We start from the raw sequence: 23,385 nt of genomic DNA, 5'->3' as shown, positions 1-23,385 counted from the left end.
TAGGTTGATGTTTTTTTAATTTAATTTATTTATATATTTATACTATATTATAAACTTATAAAGTATTTGACAAAAACTCTTAAAAACCACTTTTTATGCGTAAAGTACTGTTTATTAATGTATATTACTTAAAACTCAAGATTACAAATAGATTGTGCTTAAGTACAACTTATTAAAGCTCCATATCTGAATTCGTATAACTAACTGCAGATAGACATAATCAAATACAAGATAAACATATCATTTTAAATATAAAAAATCTAAAATATAATTAAGATAATCATTTAGTTCTAACAGAATACTTAATTATTATCTTTATAAAATGTTATATTATTAAAMCAAAAATAAATTATTTCGTTAATAACTTAAATTAAATTATAATAAAAAAATAAATTAAAGAAATTACATAAAAAATGAGAACTTTTAAATAGTTGATTTGTTTAACATTGATATATTTTTTTTCAATTTTTTATGATATCTTCAAATTTATATTTTATTCAAATATAAAATTATTATTGTTTTCTTAAAAACACATATTCGTATTATAACATCAACATAGACAAATAATAAAATAGAACATTAAAATCGAGATATGTCTCGCTGCATTGTGCGAGTACTATTCTTATATATATATATATGTGTGTGTGTGTGTGTGTGTATAGGAGGTTTACTTTACAAAGCACTGTACAAACCTCATTCAACCAATCATAATTTTTTATTTTATTCATTTTTTTGTAATTATGAGAGGTTGATTAATCATTTTTATTGTGAATGGTGTTAATCATGGATATTATCATATTCATTATTTTAATTTTAGAGAAATACATGAAACAATTTAATTAAAATTTCATTAAGTATTATATGAAACAATTTCATAACCATATATGAAAACAACTTCATCAAACAAAAGTATTATATGAAACAATTTCACAAGATTAAACAATTTTATGAAAAAAATTCATAAGATTAAACAATGAAATCGACGGATGATGGTAGTTTGCACGGTTTCTACAAATTGAGTGGTTTGTATTTGATCGCTACTCCCCCTCTCCCCCCCCCCCCTCTTTATAGTATATATATAGAGAGAGCCTAACCAATCATATTCCATCTTTATTTTATGTTCAAATGTAACTCATATATTAAATACAAGGGTAATTAGGTAATTTGACCTTTATGCAACTCCCTAATAATTAATTGGGAGTTACAAATCTTAAAGATCTCACTAATTGATCATGATGTAATTCTGAATTTTATCTTCATACGTGTTCATGATCGTAATTTTCAAGTGATGTTCTAAATATAATGATATTGTTTTTGTAAGTGTAAAAGATTTCCGTATCGTCCGAGTAATATGGATAATCCTATTGTAAAACATATCGACAACAATGGAAATGAGACAGTTAAAATCGTCTACGACTACGGTCGGAATTCGAATTCCGATAATGAAGAAGATGATCAAAGTGTTCCTATTGGTAAGTGATTAGTACGACATTTCATTTTGTTTAAATGAACGCATATCAAAGGCAATAAATGTTCATATCGATACATATACACAATCACATCACATGAATATGAACAGTATTTGTGATTCATGTGAACACAAGCTTCGTAGGTTTTCATGTACATACAACAGAGTTGGCTCCTGAATATATAGAAGATGTTCATACGGTTCACATGTTGTTTTGGTGAGACCCGTGAGACCACCTTTTTACACTTGAAACTTCACAGCAAAGCAGGCTGGTCTCTATAATTTTTTACACTTTAACCTTCACGGTGTTTTTGCTGTAAAGTTTCAACTGTAAAAATGTGTTCTCACGAAAACAGACTGGTCTCACGTGAACCCAACCATATATATATTATGTTTAGTACTGTACCATTTGTTTTGATAAAGTGTTTTTAGATTAAAAAAAGAGATTTAATCAATGCACAGCATAAATTAAAAGGTCCCCTATCCTTGATGATACAAGACATAATTAAAAGGGTGGAAAAAAATGGGCTATATTCAATGGCAGCTACATGTTAGAGTTAAGCTCTTTCAAGCATCAAAACTGCTGTTGTAAACGGAATCTTGTTTTTGCTTTTTCCAGTTAATAATGCAAGCAACTAATCCTTTGTAATCCATCTACTTCCACGCACCTGGTACTTACCAAAGCTTAAGCTTTGGTCATTGCTACTTTCACAACCGCTTTCTGCACTTGTGTATCCTGATCTTCGTCGATGCCTCTTTTTCTTAGCGGCCCCACTGTCGCTGAAACTTCCGTTCAGAAGGGGATCATCTATTCCACGTATTACTCTACGTTTGCTAATGCAACAGTCATCTCTTGTTCTATGATCCTTACCCGTCTTCTTCATGTTTTCAGATATTTTATGCAGTTTCTCGTTGAACTTTGTGATTCCCTTCCCTACAGGTTGCACAGCTTGGTTCACCGTAAACCTCAAATCACTAACAATCTGCATCAAAGAGTTGACAAACAATAACCATGGAGCCAATCGTTTATATAAACCGCATCTCCCACTGGCTTTGAAAAATAACAGCACTAAGAGAAGAAAGTTTTGGTTACCAAAAAAGATTGACAAAACTTACATATTCACCACCACCAACAAAAACATCACGAACACTTTCTCTAATGGCGGTTTTGTTCTTCACATCATCATAAGGTCGTGGGAGACGTAATTTTGTGGGGCGCTCACTGTCCCTTACCTCATCAGGGTCTAATGGACAGTCGGTAGATGCATAGTCTCCAAGAACAGAAAAATCTCCATGAACCAGATCTCCCATTAGCTTGTATGGCTCTGAGGGGAACACATATAGGTGAACCAAAGAAGCAACGCCCATCTGTTCTAGATTAATACAAAGACCTGTTAAATATGAAACTTTAACACGAGAAACTTCAGCAACAAAAATGGAATTGATAACAGATAACAATATATACATAACTGCTGTCCCATACGAATTCCACAACAAACGATACAAAATATGCACGATTTTGAGAGAATTTATATTATCTTCAAAATTTTCAGTTGATTACAAACTGGTGCGAGGAGGCATACTCTTTTAACAAAGCAATTTGGTTCATTAAATCCACAAACACGGAGACTCGATACAGTTGCAAAGAATGATTATCCTAACATCCCTAGAACTAGACTTTTAATCATTAATAGAGAGTTATTTATCATAAAAAAAACGCAGAGCAAGTTTGAAGTGTACTGAGAATCCTGTAATACTACAGCAAGTGAACCAAAAGACAATTAAGAGAAGAAACTATATCTGAATGAAGAAAATTACCTCAATACAAATAATAAAGTTCTGGATACTTGATTTAAATTGCAACTCCTGAGCTATTGGACTTTTAACTAACCCGAAAGAATAGAGAAGGGCAATAGCCACACCTTGCCACCAGGTCAGAAATACAATTGATTTAAATGTCAGAAACTTGGCCAGTGGATGGATATGTGCCAATTCATACTTTGTAATTTCGTAAAACTGAACTAAGCAATATAAAGCCCATGACTGACTGAAATTCAAAACAACAGCCATGTAAGGGTACCTACATAGTTTGATATAAAAAAGCATTAGTCAACACCCTTTACAGCTTAGATTCAATTTTGACAGCAGTGATGAGAATGATGAAAACAAAAGTTTAACCAAAAAGACCACTCCGAATGCCGAAGAAATATATAAAGCATTGTAAAAGCAATAATATGCCAGCCGTTTGAAAAAGAAGCGATATGGTATTACAGGTGAAGATAACAAATTGAAGATTTTCAGACTAACTAATCATATTGTCAAGAACAGACCAGCTGWTATCTTACCCACATTGCCATTTGAAGTCTCCTTCACAATATACATCAAAGGCTTCAAGAATCACCGCCAAAACAGCTGTAACAGCCTTTATAATCATCTGTTAAAGAAATCAATCTATTTCTCATCGATGATATAATTAACAATTGGARATCACTRGATTGAGCAKAAAGAAGTTTTTTATTCATGAGAAAACTTACATATTGTACGATTCCAGCTTTCATGATTTGGTAAACCCTCTGACCCAGTTGCCACGGTTCTAAAAATAAATTCATTGGAAAAATATGGTTAATGGTTCCCTTTTCAGAACTTTGCTCYAGCAAGGGGCTTTTCACGCCTGCACGCCCTTCCCTCTCCATGAAACTAATTGCCCTCTTCTCACCCCCTTGCAAGAAGAAAAAGGAACACTTTATCACCTCAATTACAAACATACTTCAACTACCAGACAAAACAAAATATCTACACATTGGATAATGGATATCACAAGCGAACAGTATGACCTCTAATGAGTTGTTAACTTGTGCAGTGCTCTAATCCCCCAATAAACAAGACTTTGTTTACCATAAAATATACTGTAGACAACTATTAATTTCCTGTCAAAAAATAAAAGTGGCTGCACAAAATATTGCTTAAAACCACTTTATATCCCCTTAACTTCACCTCACATAATCACTTTTGTTTTCGTTTCTATCTAATTTATTGAGGCGTTTATTTGTAGTTTTTCTAATCTAAACCAATCATGCAAACAGTATTCCTCAAACATTACAAGGCTCTTACTCTGTAAAAACCTGATTTTGTTGAAGTATTATTKACTGTTTGACCATTTGCAGTGATTTTACCTGAGGATGTTTCATCTAATAGAAGTCCATTGCACAACAAAATCCACTGACAGATTATTTTGCCAGCAATCAAGCAYTAAAGCTATAAATTTAATATCCAAGCATCTGTTTCCTCTGTGAATGAAAAATCCAGGCTCTTATCAATCTTAATGAACAATAGAGAAACATGATTTTTGTTTTGTTTTGGCATTTAAATTATATGCTCTTCATGCATCTTTAGTGTCACCAAGTCCCTCCTTAAGTGTATAACAGTAACCATCCAAGCACACAATAGCGACATGTGATTGCAAACATATGATTATGATAARAAAGAAAAAGAGAGAATGTCTTTAACAATAATATATTTGTAAGAATTTGGACATTCTATAATGCACCCTAGGTTCACTCCCACCCCCATTCCACAAAAAGTAAAACAACAATAATGTATATTTGAAGACGACATGTCCTTTGGGAAGGCCACAAGGGGTGGGGTTGTGAAGAATGCAAACAAGTGTTATTGCCTTGAACTGAAATAATATTGTAGAAAATYAAGCTAGGATATCATAAAATCTGTAAGCTGATTTTTAGGGATTAGTTACATAATTACTTATTCTCTCTTTATTAGATAGGATTTGTATTACATTTTAGAGGCTGAATTATAGAAGCCCTTACAGATTTGCTTGTATATAAATTTGTACATTGTATTCAAGTTAGAATAGAAGCTCTTCTCACGCATCTCAACCAGCTTCAAATATGATAAGCCATCGTTATAATCACGGTTACTAACTTCTTGAACCAAGTCAGAAATCACATACCCAAGCATGCAATAAGATATCTCCCAAAGCAATACATCGCAAAAGCTTCATAGCAATCTCGCAGTATCTCAGTTTCAACACTCATCGATGGATTCAACAGCGACACAAACTGCACAAGGAAGTTCTAATTATGACATGTATAATGCCTCCCCAGAAGGGTGACAAAACTCTAGCATAGCATTTTGTGTGGAGGTTGATAAACACAAGATACAACACATATTTCAAAGGGCACTACCTTTTTTACATTACCATCTGTATCTCTCTCTCTCCTCCCTATCAAAGATAGGAGTGTCCACCCGAACAGTTTCACTTAACAAACACAGCCTACAGCAATGCAATAAATTTGATATTTGCAACTGTGATGATGAAGTCATCAGTAGTTCTTTTTCTTAGGTGATGTCAAGCATCACCACTTGACCGATTATAAAATTCTACCACACAAAAGAAGATAGCTTGGGTGACCACACATAGAATCCATGATAATCAAGCTGGCAGAGGGGTCCATGGTCTAATTCTAAGCCTTCATAATAGTTACATCTATACAGAGCAATTGAGCACTTTCCAACTGTTAGTAGACTGGGTAAGTTCTTTTCCTAAGATCATGAATTTTTTGTTTCTTCATCTTTGCGCACATTTTAAATAGTAACCATTTTGTAACTGGATGATTAACTGATAACTGATAAGAAGAAAAACCTTCTAAAACTATAATGTAGCATTCATAGCCTAGTTCAGCAATCACTATAAATATTTAGCACTCACATTTATGATAAATAACAATCAGGTCGGTTGAAGAGTTTGAAAGCCTAAATATCTATATACACAAAAAATGCAAACAAAAGAACACATAAGATTCATGCATGTTAAAGAAAAAATATACATATCTCAAAAGAACACACATGAGATTCATGTTTTATTTTGACTCCATGACTCCACTCAAGCCATTGACATCCTAATTTCCATGTCATTTGCCTGACTGCCTGTCAAATAAGCAAATTCTGCTCCTATTTGTTAGCTGAAATCTGTCTCTTTATATAATCCTAAGTGTTAAAGACCTTTAACATCTTTATCATCATCAGTAACCAATGCATAATGCAAAGAAGATGCATGGATGAATAATATGCAAATGAAACACCGTTGTCTTACATGTCAATTGTGCACTATATTCCCAATTTTCGGCTGTTTGTAACCTTGTGTATGCTAACTACCATCCTCAAGGCACTCGCTAGACAAGCTCCCATAAAAACATTTTAAAAGAATGCCACCAAACTTCATGGATTGACAACCATTAGATTATTGAAAACACAAACATATAGTTATTTTCCCAAGACTGAAAATGTCAAAAGAGCACATAATCGCTGGTAAATACTAAAACTAAGCTGAAAGCAAAAGACAAGACACCTAGTACTCACTAACAAGCATACTTGAAACTAATTCTATTTTGAATTTAAGTGAGTTAAAAATCACTTACAGATTCAACCGCATAAGTAGGTACCATGAGCACAATACCCAACAGAAACTTCTGTTCCTGCCAACCAAAAAGCAAAAACTTAGTTTCAACCTTATATGCTCCGGTTATTTTCATCAGGATTGCTTCATGGTAATGCTTCAAAGAATTCCCAAATACAACATTGTGGAAAGAAAGATTGGTTGATCGATGATTTGATTGTCTGCATCCAAACTTAAAGGTTTTTTGTAACTTTTCCTATGAAGCAGATGGGCTGTATAAACCTTTTTTTTTACATGCAAGAAGGTCCATACGATCATCCACTTACTTTCCAGTTTCCACATAAAGTCTCAAAAAAACTCAAATCCGAGACAATCAAGAGTTATGATTGAATTGATGATAGCAATTTCCAGCATTTTGATGTGTGCATGAGAGAGAGAGAGAGACCTCAGGGTTCTTGTAAGCAGATAGGTGCTGGAGTAAAAGGAAAATTGAAAGGGTGAGACTGATAAAAACACAGACGGCAGCAACTAGGGTTGTCCATGGAAATTGGGAGTATTTAAGAATAACGATCAAACTAACAAAAGCTTCTCCTCCTATCTTCCTCATCAATGTAGGTGATGACGATAAGGAATTGCTTCATGGAATTCCCATATACACCATGAGAAGAAAGATTAACCAATCGATGGATTTGCTTATCTGCATCCAAAATCCAAAGCCTAACCCTAAATTCCTCGTCAATTGCTTGATTAGCCACTGAGTTAGGTAAAACTAGGGAGGATTTTGATCCATGAAACGAAAACTACACAACTCTGTTTATATAAAGAAAAGAGGAAAAAAGAACGAAAAGCTGCCACCTTTGGATATCAAGTTAGTTTTTTTGGAGAAAAAAAGATTGAAAGAAACGTTACCCAGGGTTCTTTCCCAGTCATTAATCTTATTAATGGCATTTTAAACACGTTAGATTTTGAACAAAGACTTCTTGGTTTTATCGACCTATGTAAAATTATAACCGAAATTATTTAGGTTAAACCATTACTTATTTGGTTTTAGGTTCAAACCATTAATGGTTTAAGTTTAGCTATCGTTGTAGGTTTAGCACATTTTTATTTTTAACATATATTCTCTGTCATCCCATTGATGCAATATAATCAAAAGTTTTAGATGTAGCAGAGCCTTCAAAAAGATTGAAACGACCTTGATCTTATTGAGAAGAATAAATTATCATCATTAATTAACGTATAGTAAAATTCAACCGGTTCAACACAATTAAGTGCTATAACTTGTTTCCGATACTCAACGGCTTAATCTGATAAGATAAGTAAAGATAACAATTTGTAAGTCATTTGATTTTTAAAATTTAATATTTTCATAATAATTTTTTTCATGATGCAACAATATTCTAAGGAAAAGAAACATTTTATTTTTTGAGACAAAAAGTAAAAGCACTTGCAATGTGTGATTGGTTTTTTAATTCTCACTTTCTAAGTAGACAGATTTTTAGGTGCAGTTTACCAAATGCTTATTCGAGTAAGTGTTTACCAAGTCACTTTATTTTACAGGATGAATATGGCAAAGACTAAAAATCTTACCCGGTAAGAGCGAATACAAGAATCGAGAGTTTTACCCGATAAGTGAGAACGAAGACTCTTACCATGGTAAGCGTTTACCAGGAAAAATTGTTGCATAGATGCGTTTTAGTGAATAAAATCTTACCCGATAAGTAAACAATTGTGTTGAATTTTACTGGTAAGTGCTTATCGGGTAAGTAAATATCATTTTGCTCTTAAAATTCATGACTTAAATATATATAATATATTAAATTGTATGTTATGTTCATTACATGGGAGAATATCATTTTGCTCTTAAATTGTATGTTATGTTCATTTTGAGAATAGTAAATATGATGAGAAACATAATCATCAAATATCATCAATATAAATGAATATTTGGTTCTTCGTTTTTTAAAATATTATTTTAGTTCCTAAATGAACTTCAATTTCTCACAGATTTAAATTAGAATAACAGGTAATGTTTTAGAATAAAAATTTATTTATCTTCAATTTCGCTGTCTCTTCTATGTTCCACCAATTAATTAAAAACAAACCAAATTATTTAATTTGATATAAATTTATTTTATTTATATTTTCACTCTGTTTCTTCGATAAATATATTATTTAACTTTGTATAATTACCGGATAGGAAGAGACAAACAGAAAAATTTGGGACAACATATTCTTATATTGATGAATCATGAACCAGATTAACTTAAAATCTAACATAAAAGTCAGAAAAAATGTTTTCAATAAAAAAAGGTAATTATTTCAGACACAACTTGCATTACAACTTAGAAATATAACATTTGAAAGTAAATAACCACCAACAAACTTGTCAATTACCAACCAACTCATCCTCAATATTTTGCAAGGCAGGTATAGGTGAAAGTGCTGGTCATATCTCATAAAAATCTGATTCTTCTTGGGTATATATGTACCCAAAACATACTGTAAAATTGCTTGGTAAAAGGGAATAAGGTCGTCAAAAGCATCAGATAACACTTGAAAAAGCATCAGATAACACTTGAAAAGAGACGAGGTTTAATCTTCGTGATCTTGTGCCATGCCGTTTTCCTGGTCTTGGCCCTCGCCTTCTCTCGTTCCATAATCAATCCATGGTAGCATAGATTCAAACAAAACCGCCAATGCATTTCGGTTAGCAACTTCACGTGGAGCACGTGCAACATCTGGAATATTTTCTTGGTTCTCGGCAACATTATGCATTTCTGCCAACCTTGGATCAATCATAAAATTTTGCAAATTCTCTGGAGGGATAGTCGGAGTTGAATCCGAGAAATCAGATACCATCAAGTGTGAATACCTGCAAATAAATCATAATTTTCATCTAAGGGGCCATTTACCAACACAAATTACAGGTAAAGGTTTCGGTCTTGGTAAACCCTGATTGAAAATGGTTTTGCAGTAAGTATTTTGTAGCAAGTGTTAGTCTGACATAGAATATGAAATCTTTTCCACGTAAGCTGGTTGTACAAAGCTACCGATAAATTACCTTTATCATATTGTACTGACTTGGTAAGTGAAATAATGATGTCGACTAGGTAGGTGCTTGGTTAGCACCATTAGTGAGATTGGTCTATAGGTAAACTAGTAGATGCTGACCGAATCAACATGGGTCAATATTAGGTAAACAGGGTTTAAAAGGTTCGTTTACCAAACGCCTACCGGTCAGAGTTACTGATGTGACTTACCTTACTGGGTAATATTGTCGACCATCAAAATGTCATAGTAGGCAATAATCTTACCCAGCAAACTCTAACTGAGCAAGTCACTCATGCCTCTTACCGGGTAAGATTCTCGGTCTTTCTCATGCTCACCCCATAAGGTCAATGATCAGGTTAGCATTTGGTAAACGCCCCTAAGTCTTGAATCATATGGCATCTATTGTTAGGTCCTGAAAATTCATGAAAAAGGCAAAAGTAGCATTTATTTTGGGACAAAGGCAGCAAGCCAACAATCATAAGAGGTTATAATTTGAAAGTGCATACTCACTCGTTCTTGTCGGATGCAAACGCTTCTTTTCTCACACATGCCCAATCCCTAGCTTCACTTCGATTAGTTTCCATCTTTTCGATGACTGATAATGCTGTATCCTTGAGAAAGTTATGCAGCTCAGGAAGTCTCCATATGATATAACTTCTTTCAACATATATATTAATCAGGTGATCCAATGACGCACTCCCTGTTTGATCCGCTCCAAAGAAATTATGGTTGATTATCTTTGTCCATACCTGCTCTTTTAAAGGAACTTTAGCCACCAACTTCCTTACAACCGAAGGGTGAAGCATTAACGCCTGTTTCATGAGATCACTTGAAGTGGCTTTGTTTTCATTCTTCGACTCTGTTTCTTTCAAGCCTTCTTCACGTTCAAGATAAAACCAACAAATTGCAAGCGAATATGAAAAGTTGGGGTATAACCACAATGAATTATCGCTATTATATTCTTCAGAAAACCGCTCTAACCATTTGTACTCCTCTGCTCTTAAGGAGAAATAGTCAATGCAGAACAAAGCACCCATCGGATCATCTGAATCTAGCGAGATCAGTAGTTTGCATATTTCAAGTGCAGAGCGATGGCACCCACGTCTATCCATATTTTTCATGTGAGCAAATAGTGTAGTGAATATCTGCTTGTTTGTATCGTGTTCATATTTCAGTCGACAGCTATGCTGTAAAGGATTAAACAATGGATGCCATGCACATTCCAAGGCGTAAAGTGATTTTGCAGTAGCATCTGCTGACATCTGTAGTTCACCAGAAAATTTGAAGTATTCTGCTAGAGTTATGAGTGAATCTATATGATAAGGATGGTGCAACAGAATGTTTGCTATGCCGTTGAGATCATGTGTTGCTTTGGCAGCTTCAAATTGTCTTTGAGCCAGGATGTAGGTAGATGAATGTACATACCTAAATCAAGTGATGCCGAAAGCAAGGTGAGATTGGAATACTGAAATAACACCACAAATTACTTTGAAATAAATTGGTACATCCCCGATAATAGTTTTTTAAGGTACATTTATATTAAAAACACAAATTAAAAAATTTACCCACTTATTCTTTTTTTCCTTAAAAGGAAACGGATGTAGCCTCGTATTCAGTATCATTATAACAAGTCCTTTTGGTGTGAATGTGATACAGATGAAAGGTACACTAGAGTTCCTTTCTATATATGCAAATTAGTTTTGACATAAAACAACGTTATACTGGAACTAAGCAAGTGCATGGTTCACATCCATAAGCTAATGATACTTCTAACCCCTCCCCTCCAACCTGACAAATAGTAATAAACTAATCAAGCCAAATCTGACACAAGATGTTGGGCGTTGAAAGTGATGTGCTGTTAGCCACGTTGGGCATGAATATATGTCCGAGAGTGAAGCATTTGTTGGTGCTTATTTGATTTAGGTCATATGTTAACCAATCATCAAATTTTAACGCTTGTGGAGCTAATCAAGCTCCAAGACTAGAAATTTTTTGTAGGGAACAACATATGTAAACATGATTGAACCAATTTGACCAAATAGTTGAACCAAAAATCCCAAGTGCTTCTCAAGATCTGCAAAACTTCAGAAGCACCACAGAAGCCAGCCTCGTAGATGTTATTTACAAACTTACAAAAACTTTCATCTAGCAGTAGTCTTATTCCTAACTCCCAAGGGGGAAGAGGGGTCAACTTAACTCCAAAATACCCTTGGTCATATATTCCCCTGTATTTGCTAAAACTACACACTCCCTCAAAGGCCAAATTATTAACTGAATGCATTCTCCAATATACTTAAAAACACTCCCTCATTGGATATAAGGATTATGGCATTTTGACCCTTATTGCAAACAAAGCAAATACATATTTCCTCCATAAGGATCCTTAAAAAATACTTCATTTTGGTCCACAAGATTTTCTTCCGGACTTATATGTGCATGAGAGGTTCTGCATTTGGCTTATAACAAACAACATCCATTAAGTGCTTGCATGGTTACAAGACAAAAAAAAATATCATCTTAGTTTCGTCTGCAACCTGCATGACATGCTATTCTAATATTGGAGATTAAAGATGATCATGCTAAATAGGAATACTGAATCAGCTGAATTGCTAATCGAAACCAAAGCTATTCAGCAGAACAAATCAAGCTTGACCAATTGTTGATTAGCTAAAATTTGGCTCCACTCCAGCACAAGACTCTCAAATAAATATTATCTCTGTGACGCTACAACTGCCAACACTCGGTTGATTATGATGTAATAAGGTTGTTAAACATTTATTCTTTGGTATGTATTCAAAAGAACATTTTGCAGAAACTAGTTTAGAGGTTAAATTGGTAATTTCTGTAATAAAGATGGTTCAAACAGAATTAATATATTTCATTTTAAGCACCATTTCTATACAGATCCTCTAAGTCATTCTGAACTCTTGATCATTAACACTTATCTGTCCATTTATTACACAAAAAGTTATGCCACTACATAAAAGACCACAATTTCTTTTTCTGCACAGATACATTATCTCAGCTGGAAATCACTTGACTTGTTAAGCCAGCAACGACCTTCACACAACTTTCAATCATCCAAAGCTCCTAAAACAGGTACACGTTACTAAATTAATATTCCATGTAGAACATTCAAGTCACTGTCAAATTTTAAGTTACTGTGTCCAACTTGAAGGCCCTTTTAACACATGTCCTCCATTCAGCTATTCCTAATTAAACTCATAATCACATGGGTGCAACCAAACACCTCCAAATGGAAATTACCTAACCAATAAAGAGCAGCAGTATACAAGAGGTGTGTTTATTAGACATCATTTTTTTCGTCTGAAGTTCTGGTTCACCCATCAGCTGACTGCATCCAACTCCACCTGGGCATACAACTTGATGATATTAAGGTCCGACGCACTTTGTACATTTAACATTTTCATTTGATAGGTCTCCTTCATATGATGTGAGAAGAAAAAGAGGTGTGATATGGGGTCCCATTCACTTCATGTCAGGAGAAAGAAGACGGGACCCACAAAAATGGAGGATGGAAGATGGAGGGAAATGGTAGAAACGAAGGAAACCCAATAATTTTACCTCATTTTACATATCCACATCAATGAAAATGGTATTAAGACAGGTTGACAGCTAATGATGCCTAAAATGCAGAGGAAGTTCCCAAGGAAGAATTTGTGGAAGGCAGCATGTAGGCATGCATGTGCAGAGAGAACCAAATTATCCCTCTAGTAACTAGTATTGCTTTGCAACACATACACAAATATAAAGTTATTTATGAATTTGCATACAGAAGAATAAAGCAAGATAAGTGCCAATTAAGCATTTTCTAGAAAATGCAACTTGAAAATGAAAATGGAGGTGATTAATAAAAAAGGGAGGCGTAACGTGACATGCTCTTGTTGCTAAAACTTATTTTTGATCAGATAAAGTTTTGCATGATTTTTTTATTTAACTACTCAGAAGGCCCTTGACAATATTTAAGTTCTCGCCCTTGACACCATTTAAGTTCACAAAGGCCTTGCATCTTTTAACGTCAAATTTTTCATTTTGGACAGGCATTGGTGACATGGGAGCTCTCTATTCCTCTATTTTTCTTTCTGTGCTTGCTGATTTCTATGTTTCTGTTATTACTCCTTGCTTTTGTTCTTTTTCTAATTTCTAATTTGTTTGTCATTCCATGTTCTTTCGCACTTTTCTTTCTTTGAGTCATGGAGAGCATACTCACCCACCTACATTACTAGCATATGATACCATATAGAGATGCCATGCAGAGAACAAAATAAGTCACTGACGGAAAAAAGAATCTTACAGAGATCTATTGCAACAAAATTGATAACCTCTTCTTTCCAAATGGTTATCATCCAAGTATAATTGTAAGTACCCATCATCAGTTTCTTCTACTATTTCTTAGCAAAAGAATGGAAACCCGATTCCCAAGATAATGCATCATCAGTTCCCTCCATCAGGTTAACCCCTCTAGGTCTCACTTCTAAAATTTCATTTGGGTGTCATTTTCCAAATTCAACCTACTCCCAGGATGAAAGACTTAACTGTTTCTGCTAAGAAAGTTGCTTGTTTGACAATATAATACTGTGGAGTCTTTGAGGTTTATGTGAATATATCTTTGCCCGTTGCCCAATCTGATGATAAAGGTGTTTGTTGGAGACATAGAATAGTTAAGTCAACTAAAAATTATGCTACCATGCCCATATTCCACAACCCATCAGCAATGTATATGACTGCTATGAATGACCAGACTAAGAGCAAATTGAATACTTCAAATGACCAAATCTAAAACAATCCTAAAGTTTAAGCGTAAATAGTTAAGTTTTACCATCTCTTCGGTAAGAGATAGCATTATAACTGCAATAAGTTAACGAAGAAGCTAAAGTTTTTGGTTTCATAGATAGATGACGGTATGATTCAGTTCAAACTGAAAGTGCTTATGGAGCAGGAAGCACAAATCAACACTGGCGTATTACAACAGACACGAGAAAATAGGTAACAAAATCCAATTTGGAAAGAAATCATGGATATGAGAAATAAAGCTTGCCTGAAATAGTTGCACCCATCTCCATGTTCAAGAAGCTCCATGGATAGAGACCCATCCCACCGAGGCCAATGGTCCAAAGGAGAAACAAGAATCGTCTTTCTATGGGTGTGGCTGCCACGTCTCACTGGGCGATTCTGTCTCGAACTTCCTGGTTGATTACTTCTTTCAAATGAACTAACTACTTTTGAACCAAATATTCTCCGCAGCTCATTTTCTGCACTAAGAAATCTTGGATCCACTTGCAATATGTGAGTTGTGCAACCTCTCCCAGGTCTATCACCACCACCATTCACATTTTCTGATTTCTTTTTTGAAGACTGGCCTTGACCACCAGACGAGTTAACTCCAAAAGACAAATCTTCTAATATGACATCTAAGGAGTTCATATCACCTGTACTTGAAGATAACTCCTTACTTTTCTTTTTCTTCTTCTTTTTCTTTGATTTTTGACTGGACGGTGTGACTTTGGTAGCAGTATCTTTCTTACTGGAGGGTATATTGTCTTCACCTTTTACTATAGAGGATGTATCGGCATCACTGGAGTCATTCTCCTGCAATTGAGATTGATTATAAAATTATACCAACCATAGAAGTTTGCTAGTTAAAAAGGTACACAGGTTGAATAAAATCAAAATAGTACTCCTATGCGAATTCAAAAATTCAAAGTAGTTACATGACATTTCCATGATACGGAAGTATATACTAGGGAAAAAGACATTAACTTCAGAAGATGTAATAAGTTGCTACTAAACAAAGGACAAGCCCCAGTCAGCATTAATAATGTGAGGCCCATTCAAATCGTACATCAACATGAGAAGACCAGCTTATGCAATTAATTTTCATCTAACTAAGTACATGAATTCAAGCTCTACGCTTGTCGCATCACTAAGAAGCATCAGGTCAGACACTCCAAGTTGATCTTTTTCAAGTTCATAGCATCGAGGTTGTGCTAATGTGAATGATTAATGCAGCTTACATATTCTTCTATAGATTGTAAGAAGCAACGGTAAAGGAAGATGGTGTGTAGCGAGTCCCCTGAGCTGGAGATGTATCCAGCTATTCTGATAAGGAAGAAATAGTGTTGGTTGTAACCATCTCAGTGACAAGCTGCGTAGGAACCCAGATGTAGCGAGTGTAATTGAGCACCATCAGTGCACTTACGCTAATGAACAAGGGTTGGCAGCTTAATGACGCATTACGTAGTGAATCTATGTGCCACATCAGTGCATTTAAACACCGCCATTGCGTTAGAGTAAGGGGATCAAACTTTGTAACATTGGTTGGTTAAAGCAAAAAAATATATCATCTAAGTACGTTCAACGATCATATGATTAAAGAAGGGAATTTGAGATCGAGATGGAAGCTGTTAGAATGTGAAAAAAGGTCAGACCAAGCAACTGAAGGCTAGTGATTAGTGATGAAGTCTTCAGATAAACAGGCGAGAGCAGAATCAGAATAAAGTCACATAAATGGAACAAGGAGATATAAAAGACGATCTGATTACTTACGTAGTTGTAAGAGTAGAAAGAACACCAAAAGTATAAACTAGAAAAAAAGAAAAACTACATGGAATATAAACAAAATTATTATGTTTTTATACTATAAATATGTACTTATCATTATTCAAGTAAATACAATAAGACGACTTTTCCTTTCAGTTACTTTACTTCAAATATGGTATCAGGGCAGAAAAATTACACCCCTACCTCTTCTCTTAGTCAAAGTAAGCCCAACAAAGCCCCTCCTCGCCGTCCCACTCTCATTGTCACCAAAGCAGTCGCTGTCGGTTCCGGTGCAATCATCTTCCTGCTGCTGAGAAATAAGACACCATTGTGGGGTGAACTGTTGCTGCCTTCACACCATCTCTCGTCACTCTCATTGAAGACCTGATTTTTCCTTTTTTATAAAACACGGCCAGACTTCTGCTTCTGTAAACACTCTCTTCATTTGGTGATATAGTAGCAAGGATTTCACAAGACAATCTCCAAGTGCTTGTTACCAGCAATGTTACAGCAACCTCTGTGCATGGTATCAGGCTTCATCAGTTTGCTGCTAGCACCCTTGTTCTTTCCTTCTTCAAAAATGGCAACAAGTGATGAACCTCCTCTCAAACAAATAGGACTTTTGGCCCCCCAGCATAGTCAAGTGACCCTAGTGGATCTCTTTGTAGCTCTTACAGTGAATCTCTGCAAATCACAGACCACAGGCTGCAAACCACAAGCTCTAAAGTTCATCATCTGTGGTCATGGCAAGCTTGGCTATATCAAGAACAACCTCCCTGCCCTTTCTATCACAGATCCTAGCTACAAGGTACGGCCGGCTGAGAACACTATTACCCTTGCTTGGCTTATTAACTTGATAGACCCCAAAATCAGTCACAAATATTCAAAACAGCTAAGGAGGTCTAGGATGCAACTCGTCGTATGTATTCCGATCTCAAGTAATGCGTCTCCAATAATTTGAAATCCGTACTAGACTAAAGAAATGAAACAAGGTAATTCTACTGGCACCCAATATTTCTCAGACCTAAAAGACTTATGGCAGGTGCTTAACCTATATTTCAAAACCACACCTCTGAGAACTAATCATAATGTAAAAGAGAAACAACAGCTTGAAGAGGAACAAGTCTTTGAATTCCTTACTGGGTTGGACAGCAGCCTTGATGAAGTGCAAGGACACTGGTTAGTCGCTCACAATTACCTTATATTGAGGAGGCATTTTCTGAAGTTCGTTGCGAAGAAGCACACGTCATGCTCACTGCCTCAGAGATTCAAAATCTTCAACCAATGGGGAACTCTATTTCTTTGTAGATCAACATCCAAGAAAACAACAACCTAGCACATCTATTTTGGTCTCTACTCTCTAGCTTGGACTCAAATTCTGTTTAAATTCCTAGCAAAATAATGTTATGGCACTATAGACTTCGACACCCAAGTTTTCCCGATTGAAGCATTTGTTTCCATTGTCATTCAATAAAGATTTTCTCTCTTTACAATGTGATATTTGTCAATTTGATAAACATACACGAACCTCCTTTCCCCATAAATCCTATACAGCACCCTCAGAAGTCACTACCTCCTAGGACGCATAGGTTCATATCATTTATCAAAGATCACACACGTATTACTTGGGTTTATCTACTTCTGAACAAATCTAAAACATGTCATGTCTTTCAAAACTTTCATAACTCGGTACCAAACACCTGTTTGTATATTACTACCAGATAATGGCACTAAATTTTTCTATTCTACTTTGGGTCACTATCTATCCAAAATGGAATTATCCATCAAAGCTCATGTGTTGATACACCCCAATGGAACAATATCGTCGAAAGAAAAATTCGCCATCTATTATAAGTTGCTTGAGCTCTCGTATTGAACATTCCAAAGTACCTTCCGGGAGATGCCATCCTCACCACCATCTACCTCATCAATTGTCTATCTAGCCGCTCACTTAAGTTTAAAACACCATATCTCATCCTTCATGCTTCCTACCCTCGCATTTCCTAAACCACTCATCTAGTATTTTATTTCCAAGATCGTATAAAGCTTGATGCTAGGGCAGTTACGACGATCTTTATTGGTTATGCTCCTACCTAAAAAGGTTATCATTGATGGTACCATCCTCTCACGAAGAAGACTTTTGTGTTAGGGGAACCAAATTTCTTTGAAAACGCTCCTTATATTCCCCCCACCTTGCTTCAAGGGAAAAAAGTAGTCACAAGAGCAAGAACCTCTCATAGGCTTAGAACTACCCCTAAATCAACATTCTCTTCACCATTTAGTCTGCCATGTTTTGACATGGAAAGACATCTTCAACAACCACAGTTGTGTGTTTATTCTAGGTGACAAAAAAAATAATCAAGTCATAAATCCTCATCATAGTCAATAATCCAATCAAGAAATAGAACCGGTCATACTATATTTTTAATCCGTTAAACACTATGGAAAAAGAAAAATGATGATCCTGGGTGTGTATGTTGATGAAATTATTGTTACTAGAAATTGTGAAAAAATAAATCTACTCAAAGAGATATGGCAAAGGAAGTAAAGGTCAAGAGTCTCAGGCACTAAGATACTTTCCGATATGTTATTCGCTAGAAACGAAAGGAATATTTATGTATCTCAAAGAAAATACGATCTTGATCTCTTAGAAGGAAATGGGAATGCTAGGTTGTAACCCAGAAAAACGTAATTGAACTCGGAGACAAACGAAAATGTTCAAAGGAGATCCGTCGACAAAGGGAGATACCATAAGTTAGTAGGAAACGTATATATCTCTCCCATAGTAGACTTGGCATTGCTTTTGTTGCGAGTATATTAAGTTAGCATACATAATCCTTGTCAAGGTCATCTCAAACTCATGTATTAGGTTTTGAGTAGCAAACTCCAGGCAAAGGGTTATGTTTCAACTTCAAGAAACAAATGAATGAAAGGTTGAGGTATTACACATGCTAACTAGGTTGGATCAATTCATGATGGAAGATCCACATCTAGTTATTGTACTTGAAAAAGAGACTTTGATCATCAAACATATTCCTATTCAGATGCAAAACTAATATGATACATGTCGACCGATTAACCAACGATAGTTTCCTGCCATTAAGATTGTGCATATAAACTTTAAGTTGCACGCTTAACCTTTTGACATCTAAATTCATGTTTAACTCTTATGAGAAGAAGTACAATTCACATAAAAATGCATCAAGACGATAAAATGATTTTACTATTGAGGATAGCAAAATAACTTCAAACAAATAAAATATTGAATGAAGGCCCCACAAAATCATCTACTGCATATTCACATCAAACTATATGCACAAAAGGGTCCTAAATCTAGTGACACTTAAAACATTAATTAAAATACTATCCATCAAGGAAAGAAAAAACAAAGAAACTTCTTAACTACTAGGACCATTAAGAGCCCAAAATAATAGTCTCTTATATTAAACAATTAAAAACTGAAACAAAACATAAAGAGCTAAACTTTGTATTTACATATCAAATTTTTTTAAAAATTCAATATTGATGTGGATTATAAACTGTTGAAAAGAAACAAAATACTGTGCAAGGTAAAACCTATACTCCCTCTATTCCAAAAACAAAAGAGCTACCTTTGTTTTTCAGCATCAAACCTAGTAGTACTTAAGAAGCAAAGAGTTGATATGAATTTGTTATTAATTTAGCAAACCTGTTACAAAGATCATAGATTTTCAAGTATTTCTTCAAAAGTTAAGAACCCACAACAATTATCATGCTCCATCATTTATTGCATAAAACGTAATAGGCTGGGCAGTTGGCATCCAAAATCAAAGTGTAGCTCTATATCTGGCAGTGAGAGACTAGTAGACTATTACCAGCAAATTAAAAAAAAATAGTTGAAAACCATGAATGCCCAATAACATCACATAATAACCCTATCCATCAGGAAAGATCAAAAAAGAGAATCAATATTAAGTACATCAATCAGTAACAACCAAATCAACAATAAGAGAATTCAACTATTACGATATAAACAACAAAAACCATCTTGTAATCAAACACACCTGCTCCTGCTCATTGAGAAGAGCAAAAGGATTAATAGAAGAAGGTCGGGGTGAATCGGAGGGCGATTCCGATTCATCATCGGCTGACAATATGCTGTTCTGATTTTTTGCTGATTCTTGTTCTTTGAGCACTTTCCTCAACGCTCTAGCTGACATCGTTATTGGTTAAGTTCTACAACTACCGACCTCAATTTGTGAATTCCCAGACCTTAAAACCCTTTTAAGTCTCCCTGTATCACAAATTTTCCATTTAACTCCTCCTTGTTATGTAAAATATCATAATCTCCCCCAAGGTTCTGGATTCCATCATTTGACCCCCTTCCAAATATTAAAACCTATGGGAGCTTGTATAGATCGGGGAAGCCGGAAGGACGTCTCGTATTTGTTGTGAATCTGAATCATGTCGTCCTAATTTTTTGGAGGCTACGTTACATTCGTACTAAAATTACATATCATTTGAGATGAGTAATAAAAAATAAAATATAAAATTTCTTATTATATTTAAAATCTTATAAATTAAAACAACAAAAAATTTAAAATGACAAAGTGAGAAAAATATCAAATAGTTGTTTTTTTGTTTTTAATCGGCAAATTAAAAGATTAAATGCACGTTTTTAATTTTAAAAGAAATTATTTAGGCTTTCATTAAGGTGGATTCATAAGTTGTGTTATATAACTCCAAATTTCAAGCACAAGTAAAATTTGGAGATTTGTACCTCTCTTTTCTTTCTCTATTTAACATACTGTATGACATAGTTGTTGAAGTAAAAATATACCTTAAATCATCAAAATCTCTATTTTAACATAATTATTATTGAAGACGCCCTTATTAATATAAAATAACAAAAATTAAAAATATTTTGATAAAAATCAAGCCCGGATGAAAAAAGACTTATCAACCCAACTTTAACAAAATTTATGTAAATTGATTTTTTTATAGAGTAAGTAAAGTAAGGATTTAGTCCCTGTGGTTTACACATTCTACTTATAGTGGTCTCAAAACCAAAATAAATACAAATATGGTATTCTTGGTTGACATTTTCATGCTCATGAGTCTGTCTCTAATGGAATAAAATTGTTTTTGTTAACCCAGTTAAATCCAGGGGTAATTTAGTCTTTTTCATCTTATTTTTGTCTTTATCCTAATTAAGAAATAAATAATTAAATAAACATATATTACATATTATTATATTATATACTAGAAGCGTATTCGCGTAATGCAGTTAGATACATCGTGATTTTAGTATTTCATTTTATTCTTTATCTCAGTTGATGTTATAATATGGCTTTATGTGATTTTGAGAAAGCGATGATATTTTTATTTTTGAATAAAATATATGTTTGAAGATATCATAAAAAATTGACAAAAATATATCGATATTAGTATTAAATTAACTATTTGAAATTCCTCATTTTTTGTGTAACTTTTTAATTCAATTTTTTTAATTTAATTTATATACAATAACGAAGTAATTTATATTTGGTTTAATAATATAATTTTTTTGTAAAGATAATAATTATTTATATTGTTGGAACTCGATAATTATTCTAATTATATTTTATATTTTTTATATTTTAAAATGAGATGTTTATCATCTATTTGATTATGTTTATTCGCAGTTATTTATATGAATTCAAACATCGAGCTTTAATAAGCTCTACTTACGCATAATTACTTGTAATCTTGAATTTTAAGTAATATGCATCAATATACAGTACTTTATGCATAACAAAAATATATCGATAATACATATGATACAATACACATGTCTTCGATCACCATCTCTAGCACCGATCACCTCCCTTTGCTATTTCCTGCCTCATTCAAATGTAACACCCATCTCCCATTTTCTGGTGACCCGGCCCCATCCCGTTCCCACGTCACTACCACCATTCTGATCTCGATCTTTCTGGTGACCCAAACCCAAACCAGACAAAATCTCTATGTTTGCAGCGATGGTCTTGGGAAGAAGAAACAAGGGGAAGGGGTAAGGTTCTCCAACTGTGATATTCCTTTCCCAAGTACCATTTTCCTATGAGGTACTCCAATTGTGATATCCCTTCTCAACCACCAATTTTTTGGTGACGCAAACGCATGGATCATTTTTTAGTAACGTAGGCCCATCTCGTTCCCTTGCCACCACCATCTTACTTATCTCAGTCTCCATTTTTTTTTTACTTAGACCCAACTTAAATGAAATCCCTATGTTGCAGCAATGGTCTTGGGAAGAAGAAACAGGGGGAGGAGGTAAGGTACTCCGGAGAAAATGAGGGGTTTGAGAAGAAGATGAAGACTTTGTACTGCGATGATGGTTTTGGGAAGAAGAAACAGGGGCAAGAAACAAAGGGAGGAAATGGCTATGATAGAAAGAGGTCGTCGGATCTGATGGTGGTGAAGAAACCGACGCCAGAGACGGTGACTGGCGTCGGTTGATGGTATGCAGGAGGTTGATGTGGGGAAAAGACAAAGGGTGGATTCAGTGTTATGTCTGTGTATATGTGTTTGTGTGTGTGTGTATATATATATATGTGTGTGTGTGTGTGTGTGTATATATATATATATATGTGTGTGTGTGTGTGTGTGTGTGCCTGTTGCTCGTCGGTTTATTCAACCTTAGATTCCAACACAAAAATAGAACTTGGCGCAAGTATACACCTCGAACTACTGTCGTCTCGTAACAAGTAATAATGGTAAAAAGTACCAGATTATCGTTCCCACAGAGATAGCTTGTAAAGTTAATTCAAAAAGTCCAGTTTATAAAAACTAAATTCAGAAGACGAAACGAGAGATTTGATTTATCTAAAATGGGGAGATTTGATTATCAACTAAGAAAATATCAATCTTA

General features: G+C 34.6%; 2 protein-coding genes across 3 annotated transcripts; both read right to left on the bottom strand.

The window, feature by feature from the left end:
- Positions 1–1,939: 1,939 nt before the first annotated feature.
- On the bottom strand, positions 1,940–7,651 carry LOC112528075 (protein LAZ1-like). Its single transcript, XM_025138980.1, has 8 exons — positions 7,327–7,651; positions 6,904–6,960; positions 5,436–5,544; positions 4,003–4,187; positions 3,814–3,902; positions 3,287–3,548; positions 2,585–2,836; positions 1,940–2,451 (listed from the first exon to the last, which is right to left on the bottom strand). Exons 1-8 carry the CDS (start codon positions 7,486–7,488, stop codon positions 2,104–2,106), a joined length of 1,464 nt encoding a protein of 487 aa, XP_024994748.1. The 5' UTR covers positions 7,489–7,651; the 3' UTR covers positions 1,940–2,103.
- Positions 7,652–9,178: 1,527 nt separating this feature from the next.
- On the bottom strand, positions 9,179–20,728 carry LOC112527284 (transcription factor 25). Of its 2 annotated transcripts, none has more exons than XM_025137821.1 (4): positions 20,540–20,728; positions 14,995–15,545; positions 10,446–11,360; positions 9,179–9,756 (listed from the first exon to the last, which is right to left on the bottom strand). In XM_025137821.1, the coding sequence occupies exons 1-4, from the start codon at positions 20,693–20,695 to the stop codon at positions 9,477–9,479; spliced, it is 1,902 nt and encodes a 633-aa protein (XP_024993589.1). In that variant the 5' UTR covers positions 20,696–20,728; the 3' UTR covers positions 9,179–9,476. The 2 variants fall into 2 exon arrangements, with proteins under 2 accessions (XP_024993589.1, XP_024993590.1); XM_025137822.1 differs by lacking the exon at positions 9,179–9,756 and adding an exon at positions 9,778–10,347.
- Between the last annotated feature and the right edge of the window lie 2,657 nt (positions 20,729–23,385).

The sequence above is a fragment of the Cynara cardunculus genome, assembly GCF_001531365.2.
Source record: "Cynara cardunculus var. scolymus isolate 2C chromosome LG 15, CcrdV1, whole genome shotgun sequence".
NCBI lineage: Eukaryota > Viridiplantae > Streptophyta > Magnoliopsida > Asterales > Asteraceae > Cynara > Cynara cardunculus.
This window is presented reverse-complemented; position numbering and strand designations above follow the sequence as displayed.

Bases quoted from the DNA above. Each gene is read 5' to 3' on its own strand.
- LOC112527284 (XM_025137821.1), bottom strand. From the start codon at position 20,695: ATGTCAGCTAGAGCGTTGAGGAAAGTGCTCAAAGAACAAGAATCAGCA. The intron at 11,361-14,994 runs GCAAGCTTTATT...CACTTGATTTAG, and splicing joins GATGGGTGCAACTATTTCAG to GTATGTACATTCATCTACCT. The intron at 9,757-10,445 runs GTGAGTATGCAC...ATTTATTTGCAG, and splicing joins TTTGCATCCGACAAGAACGA to GTATTCACACTTGATGGTAT.